This window comes from Symphodus melops (genome assembly GCF_947650265.1).
Source record: "Symphodus melops genome assembly, chromosome: 8".
In the NCBI taxonomy this organism is placed as follows: Eukaryota; Metazoa; Chordata; class Actinopteri; order Labriformes; family Labridae; genus Symphodus; species Symphodus melops.
This window is the reverse complement of record NC_136698.1, coordinates 4,764,646-4,780,686: the sequence shown is the minus strand read 5'-3', so window position 1 is coordinate 4,780,686 and position 16,041 is coordinate 4,764,646. Positions and strand designations below refer to the sequence as shown.

Sequence of the window (16,041 nt, the reverse complement as noted above, 5' to 3'; positions counted from 1 at the left end):
CAAGTTGTAGCTAAGGACCCATCTATTTACTGGAATAGTGAACATTGTTTCCTTGGCATAAAAACCTCATGGACACAGAGAGACTTTTTCAGGTCTCAGTCAAACCTTTAAAAACATTTTAATTTCACAATGCATGCAAATATAAGTTCAATTGTTCCTCTTTAAGCAGCTGGCCAATGTATAGAATAAGCTGGGTGATGTCGTGTATGATGTAAATTTTGGAGTTGTCCGTTATCAGGACATTATGTCACTTTTTCCACTGACAGTCTCACGCGTGTGTCCCACAGGTGTTTGAGAAGTTAAAGGACCACATGTTGATCCCCGTTTCTAACCTGGAGAAGGCAAAGGTGGATGGAGCCCTCACATGCTGCTCTGTGCTCATCAACAAGAAGGCCAACATCTGAGGACACTCACCAGGGGGGTCTCTCAGTTCAATGTTTAACCGAGCAGACCCTGAATCCAACCACCATGGACCCGAGTGATAAGGAGAGCTATCTTTGGTATTACAGGATGATGTAGGCAAGTATGTTGCTGCTGAGGGACAGAGAATTAGAGGCAGACATCAGTTCCCTCCCCAGCAGTTAATTTACATTTAAAGGTCTTAGAACGTGTGTGAATTGTTAGTTTGACAAAAAAAGGCAGTTAATCTTAGGTTAGTGTTGTCACTGTAGGAATAAGTAAAAGTGATTCTTTATTTGGATTTATAGTAACTTTTTCATTAAAAGACAATTATGAAGCTATATTCTAGGCTTTCGGGATGCATAATGGACAATAATTTATTTTGAACTGTTTGCTTCTTAAAAATGAATGTACCACTAAAATGCAAATCTAATTAACAAACATTTGAAAAAGGGAAAGTTTTATGTATGATCAGAGGAGAAGGAGACCATGTACCATTGGGTAACCCCCAATTCCCAGCCTTAACCCTGAACGTGTAGAGCCCCCGTTGTGTGAGTAGATCCGTGCTCATTGTTCCATGTTTTACATAAAGAACCTCACACAACAGAGCACTGGAGCAACCAAACCACATGGATCTGAGAGATATCGTGAGATATATAGAGCTGCTGCTGACTATATATGTCATGACCATACAGTATTTTCACACTACCAGCTTAGTATTGTCTAATTCTTAATATGCATGGCCTCACTGAGAAATACAGTTCTTGAAATAAATTCTAAAGGGACTTTTGGTACGATAGCAGCAGGGTGTCTTTGTGATTTTTTTTTTTTAATGATTTTGCGATTGGTGTTGAAAGTATTGCCAATGAGACCTGAGGTGCTCTTACTTTTCATGACCATTACGTAGGATTGCTATTGAATGTAAAAGTGTTGGTGATGCTGCCAGTCAGAGACGCTAGCTGTAGCTCATGCTTTGACTGTTAGCTGTAGATGTTGCAGGATTCAGCAGGGACTAGGACGAACCTGTTGAGTTGTTCCAACCTTTCAGAAAGCTTCCTGTGATGGAAACAACAAGTGTATGTCGCCTTTTGGTCTCATAGTGACTCTTGTGAAGTAAACCTGCAGTATCTCGGATGAGCAGCACTGGAGACTCTAAAGTCTTCTGATGGCATACGAGAGTCATCCTCTGGTGATGAAGATGTGCAACAAACAAAAACAGCTGCTGCTGCAGCTCTGTGATTTTCCATTTGAGGCTGAAGAATCCCCTTTTAAGTCCCAAATTGAACTCATTAAAGATGAAGTCTGATATTAAAAGTTGTGGTGCTATTTAGAGTTAAATATAAAATAAAGCAGGAAGTGCTTTAGGGTGGTGCCATCTGTGATTGAGAAGCTTGGCAAACTGTTGATCAAAGAGGTATTTCTCTCTATTTCTAAGGTCACTCAAGCCAACACTGCAACGGCCAAAGTGTTAATTTGGTTTTAAAAAAGGGTGTTTAAATGATGGCTGACATGCCGGTCAGCCAACAGTCTAATCTAAAATGAGAAAATGTTCTATGTTCGTTATTAAGATAATAAGCTCTACTTTCCTTTAATTCCTTCTACCTTTATTGAAATTCTGTTACCCTAACTCTCGCTAAATAAATCACAAGGCCCTGTAGTTTCACACCATTATTTCTGACTGTGTTGTTGGCTCTTTTTATTTTCCTCTCTGGCAGTTTTCGCTCTAAAACTGCCCGTGAAGAGTAAGCTGTGAAGCTGATGTCTGCACCTCTAAATCCAATCCCACCGCATGTGACTGCAGCGAGAGTTTGAGAGTCTGCCCTCAGCATGCACAACAAGCTCACTGCCCCTGTTTGCTGTGTTTCCATGCGTGTTTACAATCCTCACTGCCAGCAGGAGTTTAAAAGAAGTTGATGGGCCTTGTTTTTATGGCCATAATTCTGTTGTTGCCGAGGCCCGTGTGCACACTTAACATGTGAAATGGTCTGAAGCGGTACATGCTTAGAGCCCATCACATCTGAAACCGTGTTGTGTCTCAGTGTGATTGTAAGTGAAAGTTGAGGAAATGACATCAGGAGGTGATTCAGCCTCCCTCTGCAGACGTTTGTGTGTATGGACAAGCGGGCAGTGGTGATGAAACACGGAAAGAATTCCTGCTGGGAGGAGAGGCTTGCACACCAGTAAACACTGACTCTCTTAAAACTCTCTCTCTCTTTCTCCCACCCTCTGATATTGCCTCATACTCAATCTGGGCTAATTTATGGCCATGATATCATACAGTCTGGCAGACACACTGTAGCTGTGATGGCCCTGCCATTAAAGTGTGACAGTAGCAGTATATTTTACAGAAGGTGTTTGGCTAGGTGCAGGGTGATAACATAGTTTGCGGAGCGTCTAGTTCTGATTCTCGTGCGGTTACTCCAGAAACCTGAGCAAGGACAGGCCAGTCGTACAGCGTCAAAAACTGGATCTAGAGCGTTTAATTGTTTCTATATTTCAGCGCCAAATCATCTCGATGTTGTACAGCTCCTTTCATTTGAAGACAGAGTAATATTTCATACATGGCTGCTGCTGGCAAGGTTGAATGTAACTGCTTGTGTGCCGACTTGGTTGAGGGCTTTCTTTACCCTCACAGTAATCTCCAACACTTATCCCACATGTCATTAATGTTTCCTTTACCTTTTGTTCCAACTCAGGTCTCTTGGTTTTTTCATACAAATTGTGAGTAATAGTGATTTGACTCATTTGAAATTGAGCCTTCTGTCCACTTCGTGAAATAAATTTACATCAAGCATTCAACTATTGCCTTTTTTCTTCTTTGGGAAATATTTTTAAGTTTTGACTTTCAAAGATAATGTTTGTTACGATTATGAGATTTCTTTAGGTCATTATAATCTAATCCCTCTGTCCTCTTCAGTGGACTAAAACAAATGTCACAGAGACTTCCTCCCACACGGCGACAGTCATCCTCTGCCTGTTGATCTCTGCTACCACCTAGTGACAACAGATGTGTAACACAATCAAACTCGTTTAAGTTTAACACATTCAAAGGAAGGTCAACAGGGTTGATTTTGAGGAAAATGCTTTTGATTTTAATTGAAAAAAATATATAAAAAAACAAACCCTCAACACTGAATATTATATAAAAACAATCCGTGTCCATTATTACATTAAAGAACAGGATTATTAAATACATTTGTCTTACGTCTCTGATTGATGACATCGTCAATGGGGAGCAAAAGGAATTAAGGTAAGGTCATTCAAAAAAATCACCACATAACATGTAATATAAATGTAATAAAATGATATTAAAGCAACAAACACTGGCAGAGCAATGAAGAAAAAAAAAAATAAGTTCACTCGGGATCAATGAAGTATCTATCTAACAGGGATTCATTTACTATTTGAGAGCAAGTTATTCTGAAACAATTAAAAACATTTCAATTGGGGTCTCTTCTTCCAGTTTAAACAATAATACTTTTGTGCTGTATTGTTCCCTCTTGTGGACATAAAAAGGCACATTAGTGCAGAAAGTGGTCCCTTGCTGATTTGGACCAAAGCTAACATACAGCTACATATACAGTAGGATGGCCATCCACCCTGATTTGGGTCCCGTTTCCAAGCTCTGTGTCCTGAGTCCACACATGCTTATGATGCAGTAACAATCCATATGTACATTCATCTTATTTTTATGCATAATATACAACACGTCTACAATCGTGAAATCAAAGCATGCATGTACATTTAGCCACAAGGGAGATTTGTATAGATGTTGCCTGGATCCCTCACAGCGGTAAGCTTACACTCAAATCTGTCTGCAGGCTCAGCCAGAGCCAAGTATGAGTAGTTCAGAAAGTTGGTGCTTGTGCATGGTGGGACACAGACTGAACCTTCGCTGCACAGAGAAGAACATGTCTGGATGAACTCATCTTTCACCACTGGCCCTTCGTTCTCTCCAACCTGCTCGCAGATGTATTTGTTTCCCATTGGACTAAGAATGACGCTGTCTTTGTTCAGAGTCACATAATCTGGAAACACTTCAGTCCCAGGACAACCGTTTGCCTCTTCTCTTCCAGAGAGGTCGCTTCCTGATGACAACAGCTGGGTTGATTCCTCTGATTGCTTATCCAATACAGAAATCTCATCTTCTGACATAATCTCCACCAGGGATGAGGTGGTTTCTTCAGTGCACTGCTTTGCTGTCATTGGTGGATCCTAGAGAGTAAGTGTAAAGTAAGTCATTATAAACACAGAGGCAGGTAAAGAGGTGATAGAAATGTGTTTCATTGTGGTTCTTTGTCTATCCCAATTAGCTTTTGGATCTATGGATTAATCAGTAATGGCTTGATTTGACTGTCTTGATTGACATTTTTACCACTGCCAAATCGGCTTCTACATCCCAATATATATTTCCCAATCCCATCCCAATATATATGTTCTCTTATGTGTATTTGTGCATTTTATGGAACTATCTGATGTTAAAAAATATTTACGTAGTTATATCATTTACCCATTTCTGCCCATTGATCTCTGTCAGAAAGCCCTGTAAGACTTTGTCAAGGTTGGGCACCGGCGGCCAAAAATACTGCTTCAGCTTTCTGTGAAAAAAATAAATAAAAATAACCTCTATTGTGGAAATAGTCGAACAATGAGCTCCAGGTAAAATCCTACATTTAAGGAATCAGTAATAAGCTTCATATTGTTGCTTTTATTGTATAGTTCAAGGAAAAAATAAAGAAATATCACGTCTTTGTTTGCAATTAAAATGTTCTTTGTTTAATCAAAAGAAATAGCTGACAACAGGGGTGTGTCCAGACTTTTTAGAGTGGGGTGGCCACCACTGGGCAACTGACTTGTGTAGGGCTGGCCACAAACAAATATTATTGATTACCCTTTCTAACTTGATAACACAAAATAATTGGTTTCAACAGAAGTCCCACATCTGACAGGGCTATTAGCCACACTATACAGTTTTGGATTTTTGGGGTGGCCAATCATATTTCTCGGGGGGCCCATGCCACTCCAGTGGACGCGTCCCTGGCTGTTTAAATGAGGTGGAAAACAGTCCTACCTGTGGTACATGTAAAGTAATACCATGAGCATGATGATGGCTATCAGCACTGACACAGGCATACGCAGTAACAGCAACAAGCCTGTAAAGATCATTTATACAGGTTTAAATTAAGGCAAATGTAAGGCAAGGCAAGTTTTTTTATATAGCGCTGTTCGGACATGAGGCAATTTGTCAGAAATACATTAAAACAAAGCTTTAGGAAAGAGTGCAACAGAAATTTACAGAAATTGTATTTGAGCCCATAAGGCTCAAATATAGTTCTATTTAATCATGGTAATAAAGAAAAGCATGAGATCGCTGTTTAAATGTTATTTTTTCAATGCGTGAAGAGAGCATCACAGCTGAAACATCACAATCCGTGTTTCACATCACAACATTAAAACAATCAGTAGATAAAGGAACTTAGTTATCAAACTTTTCTGCTCGCCATTTTTTTCCAAACAAAGAGATATTTTTAAATAACTAAATATGATTCGGGCTTATTTTCTGAGTGTCAGCTTACCCTTGTCTGTGGGTGTGTCACCGGTGAGCACATCAGACCAGTCGCTCCAGCTGCCTGAGTAAATGGACCCATTGGGTTTCGCTCTAAGCTTCACACTGTACTGACGACCTGCGGGAACATCCAGACACGTGCTCGTCTGTGGACCCTTTAAAATCCTCGTCTGCAGACAAAAAGGTGGATATAACATTGTATGAGAACGTCTCTGATGATGCACTTTTCATTTTTTATGAATTGATTTTTATTGTTTATCATAAGTTAATATTATTTTTTCATTTCATTCCTAAAAACATATCAATATTGACACATATTTTACTTTAATGACTTTTCATCTAAACCTCTAGCTTTTTAAAGACCAGAATAATGGATCAAGTTGCAAATTGGTTTCAAACTGAACTTTAATCAAATCAAATCAAATCAAACTTTATTTATAAAGCGCTTTTCATACTTTTAAAAGTAGCACAAAGTGCTTTACATGTTAACATCACATTAAAATCACATTAAAATCATTCCCACCCTCCCCCCATCCCCCACGCATACAGACAGTATCACACTCACAGTCATGCTCACAGTCACCCCACGCTCCAACACACACACGCAGACCTACTCACATACACACACATGCACACACACCAGCATCAATGGTATGGACAGAAGGCTGAGTACGGATGAACCAGGTAAGTAAACGCCAAAGAGGAGCCGTCTGCATCGAGAGCGGCAGATCGGCCGCGGCCATCAGGGGCACCATCACAGGGTGCCCAGGGGAGGCGGGGCCGAGACCCCTGACCTCCACCCAGACACCGCAGGGCGGCGCCCAGGCAGCCACAGCCCTCCACCGCTCCCGACACAGAGGGCTCCCTCGGAGGAAACACTGGCAAGAAACGTAAAATACATAAAACTTTAAAATGAGGCCAAACAATAGACTGAATAAAGCTAAAACCAATAGAATGATGGTAAGAGATAAGTAATATGCTAAAATCATAACAGATAAAATGAATAAATATTATTTAACTTTGAACTTGACACACATTTAAGAACTGAGTGGTGTTTTGGTGCCATCTGTTGGTAATATCAAGAATGACAGTCATATGACCATCTTCAGCCATTATCATCATTCAAACATTTGCCAATAATACAATGCAAGATACTTTACTCAGATATAATGCTAAAAAAGTACTTCAAAGATTTACTCAAGTGTTGCTTGACATTAAAAAAAAATGAACGAAGAATATAAATCTAAATTGGCCTTTAATGAAACTTTACCATCCATTCTTCACTCCCTCTGATGTTGTAGCCGACTTCATACTGCAGGTGAGCCAACAGAGCTGGGAGAGGAGCTTCCCATTTCAAACACAACTTGTCTTTCTGCACTGCAGCTTTTGGATGACTTGGTGGGGATGTTTTAACTGAAAACACAAAGTACGTATTAGTCAAAGCCATGAAGTGGATCTCATTGAGGTAAGACACGTAGGAGGCATTTGTGAGTAAAATGCAAACCAAATAAATAAAACTGTTTTATATATAGGATACAGCTTGGTTTATTAATGGTTTTAATAATTATTAGTATTATTATTGTTAGCAGTGGCTGCATGCTGCATGTCTTCCTGGTCAGACAGGGTCTCTCTATGTGGAGTTTGCATGTTCTCCCTGTGCGTTCTCTCAAGCTACTCCTGCTTCGTCCCACAGTCCTAAAATAAGCTTGTTAGGTTAATCGTTGACTGTTGAATGTGGCTGTTGCTGGTTGTCTCACTCTGTGTGTTAGCCCTGTGATTGACTGGCGAACAAGTCAAGGAGTACCCCATCACTTTCCCAACAACCCAGGATGGGAAAATAAAGCGATTTAGATAATGGGTGGATGGCTTATTAGCAGTAGCTCAGTCTGCAGTGACTTGGGTTGGGAACCAGTCGTCGGTTCAAGTCACAGTGCAGACCAAGTCTTGTAATTGTTGTGGTGGCTGGAGAGTTACCAGGTCACTTCCTGAGCAAGGCACCAAATCCCCTAACTGCTCAGGCGCTCTTTCATGGTTCATTCATTCATCCACTCACTCTAACATCTCTCCTGTTTGTGCATGTTTATTTCAGCCTGTGTGGCATGTCTCAATAACAGGATATCTTCTTGTTCTTTTTAAAGTTTGTTAAGAAGGCTACCTTGTATCTAAGTTTTTAAGCGGACTATTTTCATCTTCCCTTATAAAGATGTCATCATATCCCCTGATGCATCATTTTTTAAAGTAATCGAGTTCGAGAGATCCGTAAAGAAAGCGATGAAGAGAATCAAAAATCACTCACTGCTCCTGTTGAGGGTAAACGTGTCAGTGTAGAAAGTTCTGCTGAGAGAAGTAGCAGTGCTGATGAGTTTCACCCTGATTTTACTCGACTCGTCACCATAGAAACAGCACTTGTCAATCAGGTCCCGCTCAGTAAGACACTCGGTCCACTCTGTCCAGCCCATACCTTTACTGTGGGAGTCGTAAAATTGTCATGTTAAATCAGTCAGTTGTACTTTGATGAGCGTCAATGCAAATCTGTCAAAAAACATTTCATGCTCCGGTCGGTAGAGAGTGTGCTTTTTTTGGTCAGCTTGTGATTCACACTGTGTCTGGTGTTTTATGATGATTCCCTCGAGTTACAGTCTGGTCTTAAGGCGTAATATGTTATTATCATTATCACTTAATCTACTGGTTTGTTAAAAGACTCCTCTTATAGCCTCTAACATGTCATAATTAATCTCATGGTCACATCCTTTGAGACTTCAATCTGTCATTTTAATATCCTTGTATTCCTGAATTCCCACTGCAAGTATATCTGTCTTTCTTATGTTTAGTTGTTGTTGATTCCTGTTTTATTTTGTACTACTTGCCTCTGTGTTTCATGTCTAGTTCTTCTACCTGCGTTTATATCTTCTTCAGTATATTCATACGATTTTTGTTAAATTGCTCTTAAGAAGCTTCTAAGGCCCCGTCTGCACATAGCCGGGTTTTTGTAAAAACGAATATCCTGCCCCCTCCGTCTAGAAAAAAACGTACGTACACACGACCTTGTTTTTGGAAAAAACATTCATCCACGTAACCGCAGAAGTGCGTTTTTAAGCACATTCATACCGTTTCATATTTTGTCGCAGGAAGTGACGTTTCGAAACGCAAAACCCCGGTTATTGACGTCCATATGCAAAAGCATAAATGGAGAATTCGCAAATCTTCACTTTGGTCGGAGGTTTTTAAAAGCTTTGTTTTTGATAGCGTAAATCTGCATTTTCATGTGGATAAGAGGCCAAAACATAGAAAAATATTTTAATTTTGTAAGATACCCTGCTTCGTGTGGACGCTGTTGGATTCACCAACGTATTCTTTAATGACTGAATTGTTCCCAGCTGTGTTCTTATCGCCTTGTGTTTATGAGTTGAAAGCAGGTGTTTGATGTGAAAAAACAGACACTAATGCCCATAACAGGGCATGAGTGCAGTAGTTGTGTGCCCTACCCCCCATTTTGTTCCCCTGTATCTTGTTAGTCACACTTGTCTTGATTACCTCAGTGTATATTTAGGCCTCGTCCACACCTAAGTGGTTGTCTTTTGAGGCTTTCCTCCATTTCAAAAAAACTATCCCGTCCACATACGCGTTTCTTTGTCCACGTGAAAAATGCAAAGCGCAGCTGTTACTGGTGTCATTAGCATGCCAAGTCAAAAGCGATGTCCTTGATGTCTGCAATGCAAATATGTTGGGAGTGTGTTTGTGTGTGTGTGTTAGTATATAAAATGTCCCGTTAGCAACATTACCAGCAGCAATAAACTCAGTTTTCCCTGTCTAGTTAAATGACACCCTGGAAGGAGTTTGACAAAAGGTGCCTTTTTAGTGACCTAAAACACGGATGGCTTGTGCACGAAATACCAAAACACAGAAAATCCTCAGTTTTCAAAGACAAGGCCAGTCTCTATGTATCTGTCGTTTTTTGTCAGTCCACTATCAGTCCTACACCCTACATGCTCTTTCCTTTCAATTTTTATTTCATGTTTTACTTTGTTTGTATTTTTGGATCTTGTTTCCTTTTGGAATTTTTGATCTTCATAGATGTATTTATTTTTGTCCAACCAGCAGTCTGATTCAAAAGACTTCTCAAGAGTCTTTAATGAAAAATAAAAAGCCAAAAATCATTAAAACATCTATCTATCTATCTAATCTCCGCAGTTGTACTTGGTATTACTCTAAACTAAAACATGTCTCATTAATTATATAAAACAAGAAATGTACCTGAGACCCATCCGGTAGAAAAGTTTGATCTCTTTCTGATCAACATAACTGCTCCCATTCCATTGACAGGTGATATATTGAAGATCAGAGGTGAAGCACATCATGGAAATATCATCTAAAAATGATTGATGTCCAGTTATTGTATTTATGACATAGAAGGTGATAGGAGATGTACAGATAAATGTCTCTTAACCCAAACTCTTTATTGAGTCTTTGCTTCAACACTTTGCTGACACACCTGAACTCTGAGGAACGACAGCCCGCACAGGATGTGACCAGCTGCTCCAGTGTCCAGCATCTTCATCATAAGCACATTTTACTCTGATCTGCACCTGGACCTCCTCCCCTGGTACCAGAAGGTCCAGTACGTTCCCTTCGTCTACCTGCGAACAAGCAAAACCTTTTATAGAACCTTTATCTACACACTTTGATAAACACAACAAGTCTGCAGGAAGCAACATGTCGGGTAACTCGAAAACTTTAAAGGTTTTTATAGCTGCTTTAAACATTTTCACACAGTAGGAAAACATTTGTGTCAAATGAATCTGTTTCATATTACCAATTGGCATATTAACTTTGTCCTCTTGATCCATAATGAGTTTAGAAAAACTAAGTGACAGTGTTTAAGTGGCATGTGTGTACCTCCAAGTTTATCTTCTCTCCTATTCCTTTAGAGGAGTATTTCATTTCGTACGTCACTTCATCTTCGCAGTATTTCGGGACAGTTGAGAGCCAGAAAACCTCCAGCTGTCCTGGTCTGCCGTTTTGATGTAGGGACACATTAAACGGGGGATGCATCAGAACTATGACACCAAAAAAAGTTCACAATCAATTAGTGATAATTTACTTGTGTTTCAGCTTTAAGTACATTAACATAGGAGCAGTTTTCCTCAGTCGTCATGGTCAGGGTGGGAAGGGAAAATCAAATGCTTTTATAATGTTGTACAGTTGATTTGAACATTTCCATATTTAATTTTTTTTTTTTTTTTTTTAAATCAGAGCCTCAACAGTACTGAAAAATAGACATTGAATATTTTAAGGTTTAAATTGAAAGAACCAATCACATGCTAACATTACCGTTAGCGTGCTCAGATTACCCTTAGCTAGCTAACACATTAGCTTGGAACATGCACATCTCAACAGGGGTCTCACAAAGAGTCAACATTGACAATAAATTGTTATCCTGCCTCTTCTGATGAAAAAGTGAATTGCTGGTGCCAAGCATGAATTTAAAAAATAAAGTAAAACGACACTAAACAAATTTTTGACTCTCACTACTTCAAGACTCCTTGTGGTGGTGCTTTTGACATGAGTGAGTGCTACGTAAATCTCAAGTCTCAACAGATTTGAAAAAACCTGTCACACAATAATATTTTCAGTACAGTCTCTACAGTAATCCAGAAATAATGTTTATAACAAGAATGTATGTTGTTGTTGGTTTTTTTAATTTGTGCCAAATTTTTAAATTAAGTCCAAATTTATGAGTGGGGATACCGGAGCACCCAGAGAAAACCCACACAGACAGTGGAAACATAAAAAGTACTGACAGAAAGAAACTGGAGCACTTCTATCAACTAAGATTTCACAGTTTACAATGTGAGTGCATTTATGGTTTTGGAGGATTCGTTTGCATGGTATTCAGAATAAGACGCTCTCATTGCCGTTGCATGTTTTGCGTCACTTGGCTGAGTCTGCGTAGTTTTTGGCAGCGCTGTAAGGGATAAGGGTTTACATGCATAAAAACAGGATACTTAAAACCCCAATCAAAATGGGGATACTCAGATCTATGTAAACGCACTTTGTGACTGCTTGGCCTGCTACAGCCAGTGTGTTGGGGGATTGTGTGTTGGCGGGGCGGAGATGGGTTGATGGCTGGGGTTGTCACATCTCATCCACCATCTGCATCTTCTGCTTGAATTGGCGGCAGCATGCTGGAGTGAAGGCCTTCTTGATCCTCCGCCACAGAGAGATCTCGTTCTGCCTCATTTCATTTTGAAGTGTCTCCACTTTCTCCTCCAGCACCTGATTGGCTGCCTGCCCTTTAGTTCGTTATCAAGGCCATCAGCTCTTATTCTTTGGTTGTCCTCTTGCATTTGAAGTTCCTCAATCTTGTTCTGCAGTGCCTGACTGGTCTCTTCATGAACTAAGTTTGGAGGACTGCTCAAGACAGCTGCTCTTCAAACTCTCCACCTCTTGTGCTTTGGACACTTCATTAATGTAAACCTCTTTTTTCAGGGCCTCCATCTCATTCTTCTGGGCCTCCTTCTCATGCTCCAGGTCCTTACTGACTGCACACAGCGTTTTGAAATTATCGGCAAGATCCTGGTGCTTGATGGACTTTTCGAAATGCTGAAGCATGACTTCCCTCAGTTCTCTGGGGATTGTAAGCCCTCAACTTCTGATGCTTCTCCTACGCTTTGAGGTTCTCCACCTTATTCTGCTGCAGTTGACTGAACTCCTCATTTGATATCAGTTTGGCAGAGAGCTCCAGACAGCTGCTTGTCTTGTCTTTCAGCTGGTTATTTAAGCTCTCCAGCTGCGCCTCACTCATTGTATTCCTGCTAAAGGCCTCTTCTTTGAGAGCCTTCATCACCTGCTGCAGGGACTCTTTCTCTGCAACCATCTCTATTATCTTACTGGTGATTACCTCCAGATGCAGACGTGTGACTTCTTCCAGCTGCTTCTGGTTCAGGCCATGTCCTTCTGGAGGTCTTTCACCTTCTTCTGCAGGTTCTGATTGGCCTCCTCCTGTAAAGTCAGTTTGGGGGACAGCTCATGACATGTTTTAGTAATTTCCTCCAGCTGGTTCTTCAAGGCCTATGTCTGGATAACAGTTCTGCTATCTCTGCCAAAGATCTTTTCAGCTTGTTGCTAATCCTTTTCCCCAAGGCTTCTTTTTCAGCTGTCAGGTCCTGGTCCAGTATTGGGCCACTTGAGGCGATCCTGGAGCTTTTTGTTGAGTGCTGCAATATCACCTAGTGCTCCTCCTTGGTTTTGGTGGAGTAACTTGACACGTCCTCTTGTTTTAAAAAGGATGGATTCAGGTGCCTTAGTTCTTCTTCGAGCGTCCTGATTACCTTTTTGCCCTTTAGTTTCCCATCACTTTCTATCTTTAATTTTTCCTGCAACTCCTCAATGATGTTCTTGCTGAGGGTGTATCTTTCACACTCTGCTTTGCTCCGCTCCTTTTCCTCTTTTAGAAGAATTTGAAGTCCCTGGACTTCATTTTTTACGTTGTTCGTAAATCTCTTTGATTAAATACCAAGCAGAAACTCTCCTCCAGTCAGTTCACTCAAAATGCCAAATCCATTTCAGTATGAATCAACGTTTATATTGAGTTAGTCTAACGTGTTTGCAGAATCAGACTGCCCAGAGCCAGTTACCACTGATGATGATCTTAATACAGGTCTGATCCTATGCATCCGCTTCATTGCTGAGATGAGGAGCATTCATAAAAAAAAGTTTCCTCTGTATTATTTCGGTGTTTATCTCTCTTTTTTGCAATGGTTTTATTAAAAATGCATAGCCTAATATAGCCAACGATATTATATACTAAAAGTTATGTTTTTTCCATTTTTGAAGAATGTGTTTTAGCAACTGGTGACATGGTGCAGCAGTAAAAAAATATATATTGTAATTTAAGTCTTACCGCTCCACTATGGTGGAGGCCATCTTGAAAAATGGCCGCTATTGTGAAATATCAAGTAGTTGTGGGTGGCTTATTTTTCAAGTGACCCACAGACTGCTCATGCCAATGTTTACACTTGTATAATAAATAGAAAGATTCTGACAAAAATAATGGCCAAAGAAGAATTTGATAGGAGAATGGCGAGAAGAGAAAGAGCATGTTCCCTGGATGAATCTTGTTCCACTCCTTTAAAAAAGATAACTAAATATCACTTTGAAAAAGGGTCTTACAGTGGTCCTCCACAGAGACGGTCCGGTTGTAGAGGCTAGCGTTGGTGTCACGCTCCACAACTTCAAGGTGTATCGCCACAAAAATGAAAACATCCATTTCAGGGAATGAGCAGATGTGTAGGACAGTGTCTTCTCCTTCTGTTCTCTGGATAGACATTTCACATCTCCTCTCTCTGTTCAGGCTTGATTAGAGCAAGTGACAAACACAAATACATCATTCAAACGTCAGGACAAAATCATGTTTATCATGTTGTAATCGTGTTACAAATTATTTGATAAATGTACATGACAAAAAAAGGATACATGAATTTAAAAAAGCACAGGGAATAGGTTTTATCTAGAGCTAGAGACTTGCAGGTAACAGTTTGAAGAGGTAACAGATGGATACTTCACACCAATGCAAAGAAACAAGTACAACCTGAAAAAGATAGAGGCATTTCCAAATTATAATGACAAATGCCTGATAACATGTCTGACATCCTCCTCATTCATAGAATAAAGAATGTACTGCAGTGTCCAACATACCCTTCAACCCTGTAGAGCAAATCATAAGTTGTGTCATTGTCTGCAGTCTCAAAGAAGCAGGTGAAATCCTGCTCCGTCCGGGTGAAACATTTCGGATCTTGCTCCTCTTTCATGAGCAAAACATCTGCATGACAAAGAACGGACAGTATAAACACCCCTGGATTCAAACGTATTAAAGAGATTTTTATTTTTAAATATCATCATCCTGTCACGGACTGCAGATGAAAATTAGCCTGCATGGCTAAATCTTGCACATTTACATGTGTGACCTTGTTGATGTGAAATTAATGGATGTTGTCCCTTTTAAATAAAGAAATCACAAATAAGCCTTAGAGTTATAGGACACAACATTTTATGTTCTTGGTTTCTTGTTTCTTGAGAACATTTTACCTTTTCCAAACATCATTTTACAAAAAGACCCACTGATTGACAAGAAAAGCAATCTTTATGGCACAACAATTAACCATTGAAGTATGTTTATCTTAAAACTTGTTTGCACTGACGTCTTTTATAAAGAGATTATCTTCATACATGTTACCAGATAGTAGCTCAAAAACATTATTTATTATACAATTTTTTCCCAACAAGTCTTTCAATCAACATTAAAGTTAATTCACGTTATAAGTTCCCCTGAATTAAATTCTATCTTTGACCATATAACGATAAACCCTCCTTTAGTCCTACCTGTCTTTGACAGATGGTTCAAAGTCCCATCCTGGCAGTAGCACACCTGTATCCACAAGCTAAGAAGTATCTTCCAGATGCAAAGTAAATTCATTGTAGATCAAGATGTTCTGATAACTTGCACATCTTAAACCACCATGGCACTTAAATGCACGCGTATGTGCATTGGGAGTTGACTATGTTATGATTTTCAGTTGGCATGGTAAGGTTGAGCAGTGCGGAAGGGGTTGGCACAATGGGATCAGTTTAGCTGAGCAGGAAGAGAGCTTTTTGTAAAGCAGAAGTTAGCTCTAAAAATGGCTGTTTGGGTGGATTGAGTAAGAAAAAACGCCACACTTCTGATGTTATCAGAACTGAACACCTTATTAATGGAAAATCATCTCAAAAAAACATCAACTATACAACATTTAAAGCAACTTCCCCTCCTCCTGGCAAACATTACATGTTTTCAAATAACATACAACATACCAAAACCTCCCCCTCCAGACATATAAAAATAAAAACGTCCTCTGTGACAGTCTTGAAGTTCGTAATAAGATTTTCAATTTCTATAGCTGCACTCAGCCATCTTTGTGTGTCCATCGGACAAAAACAAATCAGATTCAATAGTTGATCAACTGGAAACTCATGAGGACTTTTTAAAGATGGAAATTTAGAAGATGAATGTAAGTTACAAAAAAAATACTTTATTTACA

At 39.7% G+C, this 16,041-nt stretch overlaps 2 protein-coding genes across 2 annotated transcripts in view; one reads left to right on the top strand and one right to left on the bottom strand.

Annotated features, from left to right (window-relative positions):
* Positions 1 to 3,198, top strand: part of ddah1 (dimethylarginine dimethylaminohydrolase 1) — an 80,486-nt gene extending 77,288 nt beyond the window's left edge. Inside the window, exon 7 of the mRNA XM_079350647.1 lies at positions 288 to 3,198. Within this exon, the coding sequence (XP_079206773.1) occupies positions 288 to 404 (117 nt within the window). The 3' untranslated portion in view covers positions 405 to 3,198. The remainder of the gene's footprint in view (positions 1 to 287) is intronic.
* A 284-nt stretch (positions 3,199 to 3,482) lies between these two features.
* Positions 3,483 to 15,677, bottom strand: mpl (MPL proto-oncogene, thrombopoietin receptor). The gene is made up of 12 exons (XM_079350646.1): positions 15,347 to 15,677; positions 14,663 to 14,786; positions 14,138 to 14,319; positions 10,862 to 11,022; positions 10,458 to 10,602; positions 10,220 to 10,334; positions 8,262 to 8,431; positions 7,236 to 7,378; positions 5,976 to 6,135; positions 5,471 to 5,552; positions 4,910 to 4,997; positions 3,483 to 4,614 (listed from the first exon to the last, which is right to left on the bottom strand). Exons 1-12 carry the CDS (start codon positions 15,438 to 15,440, stop codon positions 4,144 to 4,146), a joined length of 1,935 nt encoding a protein of 644 aa, XP_079206772.1. The 5' UTR covers positions 15,441 to 15,677; the 3' UTR covers positions 3,483 to 4,143.
* Positions 15,678 to 16,041: the final 364 nt, after the last annotated feature.

Excerpts from the sequence above, each read along its gene's own strand:
- mpl (XM_079350646.1), bottom strand. The coding sequence starts at position 15,440 with ATGAATTTACTTTGCATCTGGAAGATACTTCTTAGCTTGTGGATACAG. Across the intron at positions 11,023-14,137 it reads CGTCTCTGTGGAGGACCACT|TTCTGATGCATCCCCCGTTT; the intron begins GTAAGACCCTTT and ends TTGGTGTCATAG. Across the intron at positions 7,379-8,261 it reads GTTTACCCTCAACAGGAGCA|TTAAAACATCCCCACCAAGT; the intron begins GTGAGTGATTTT and ends TTGTGTTTTCAG.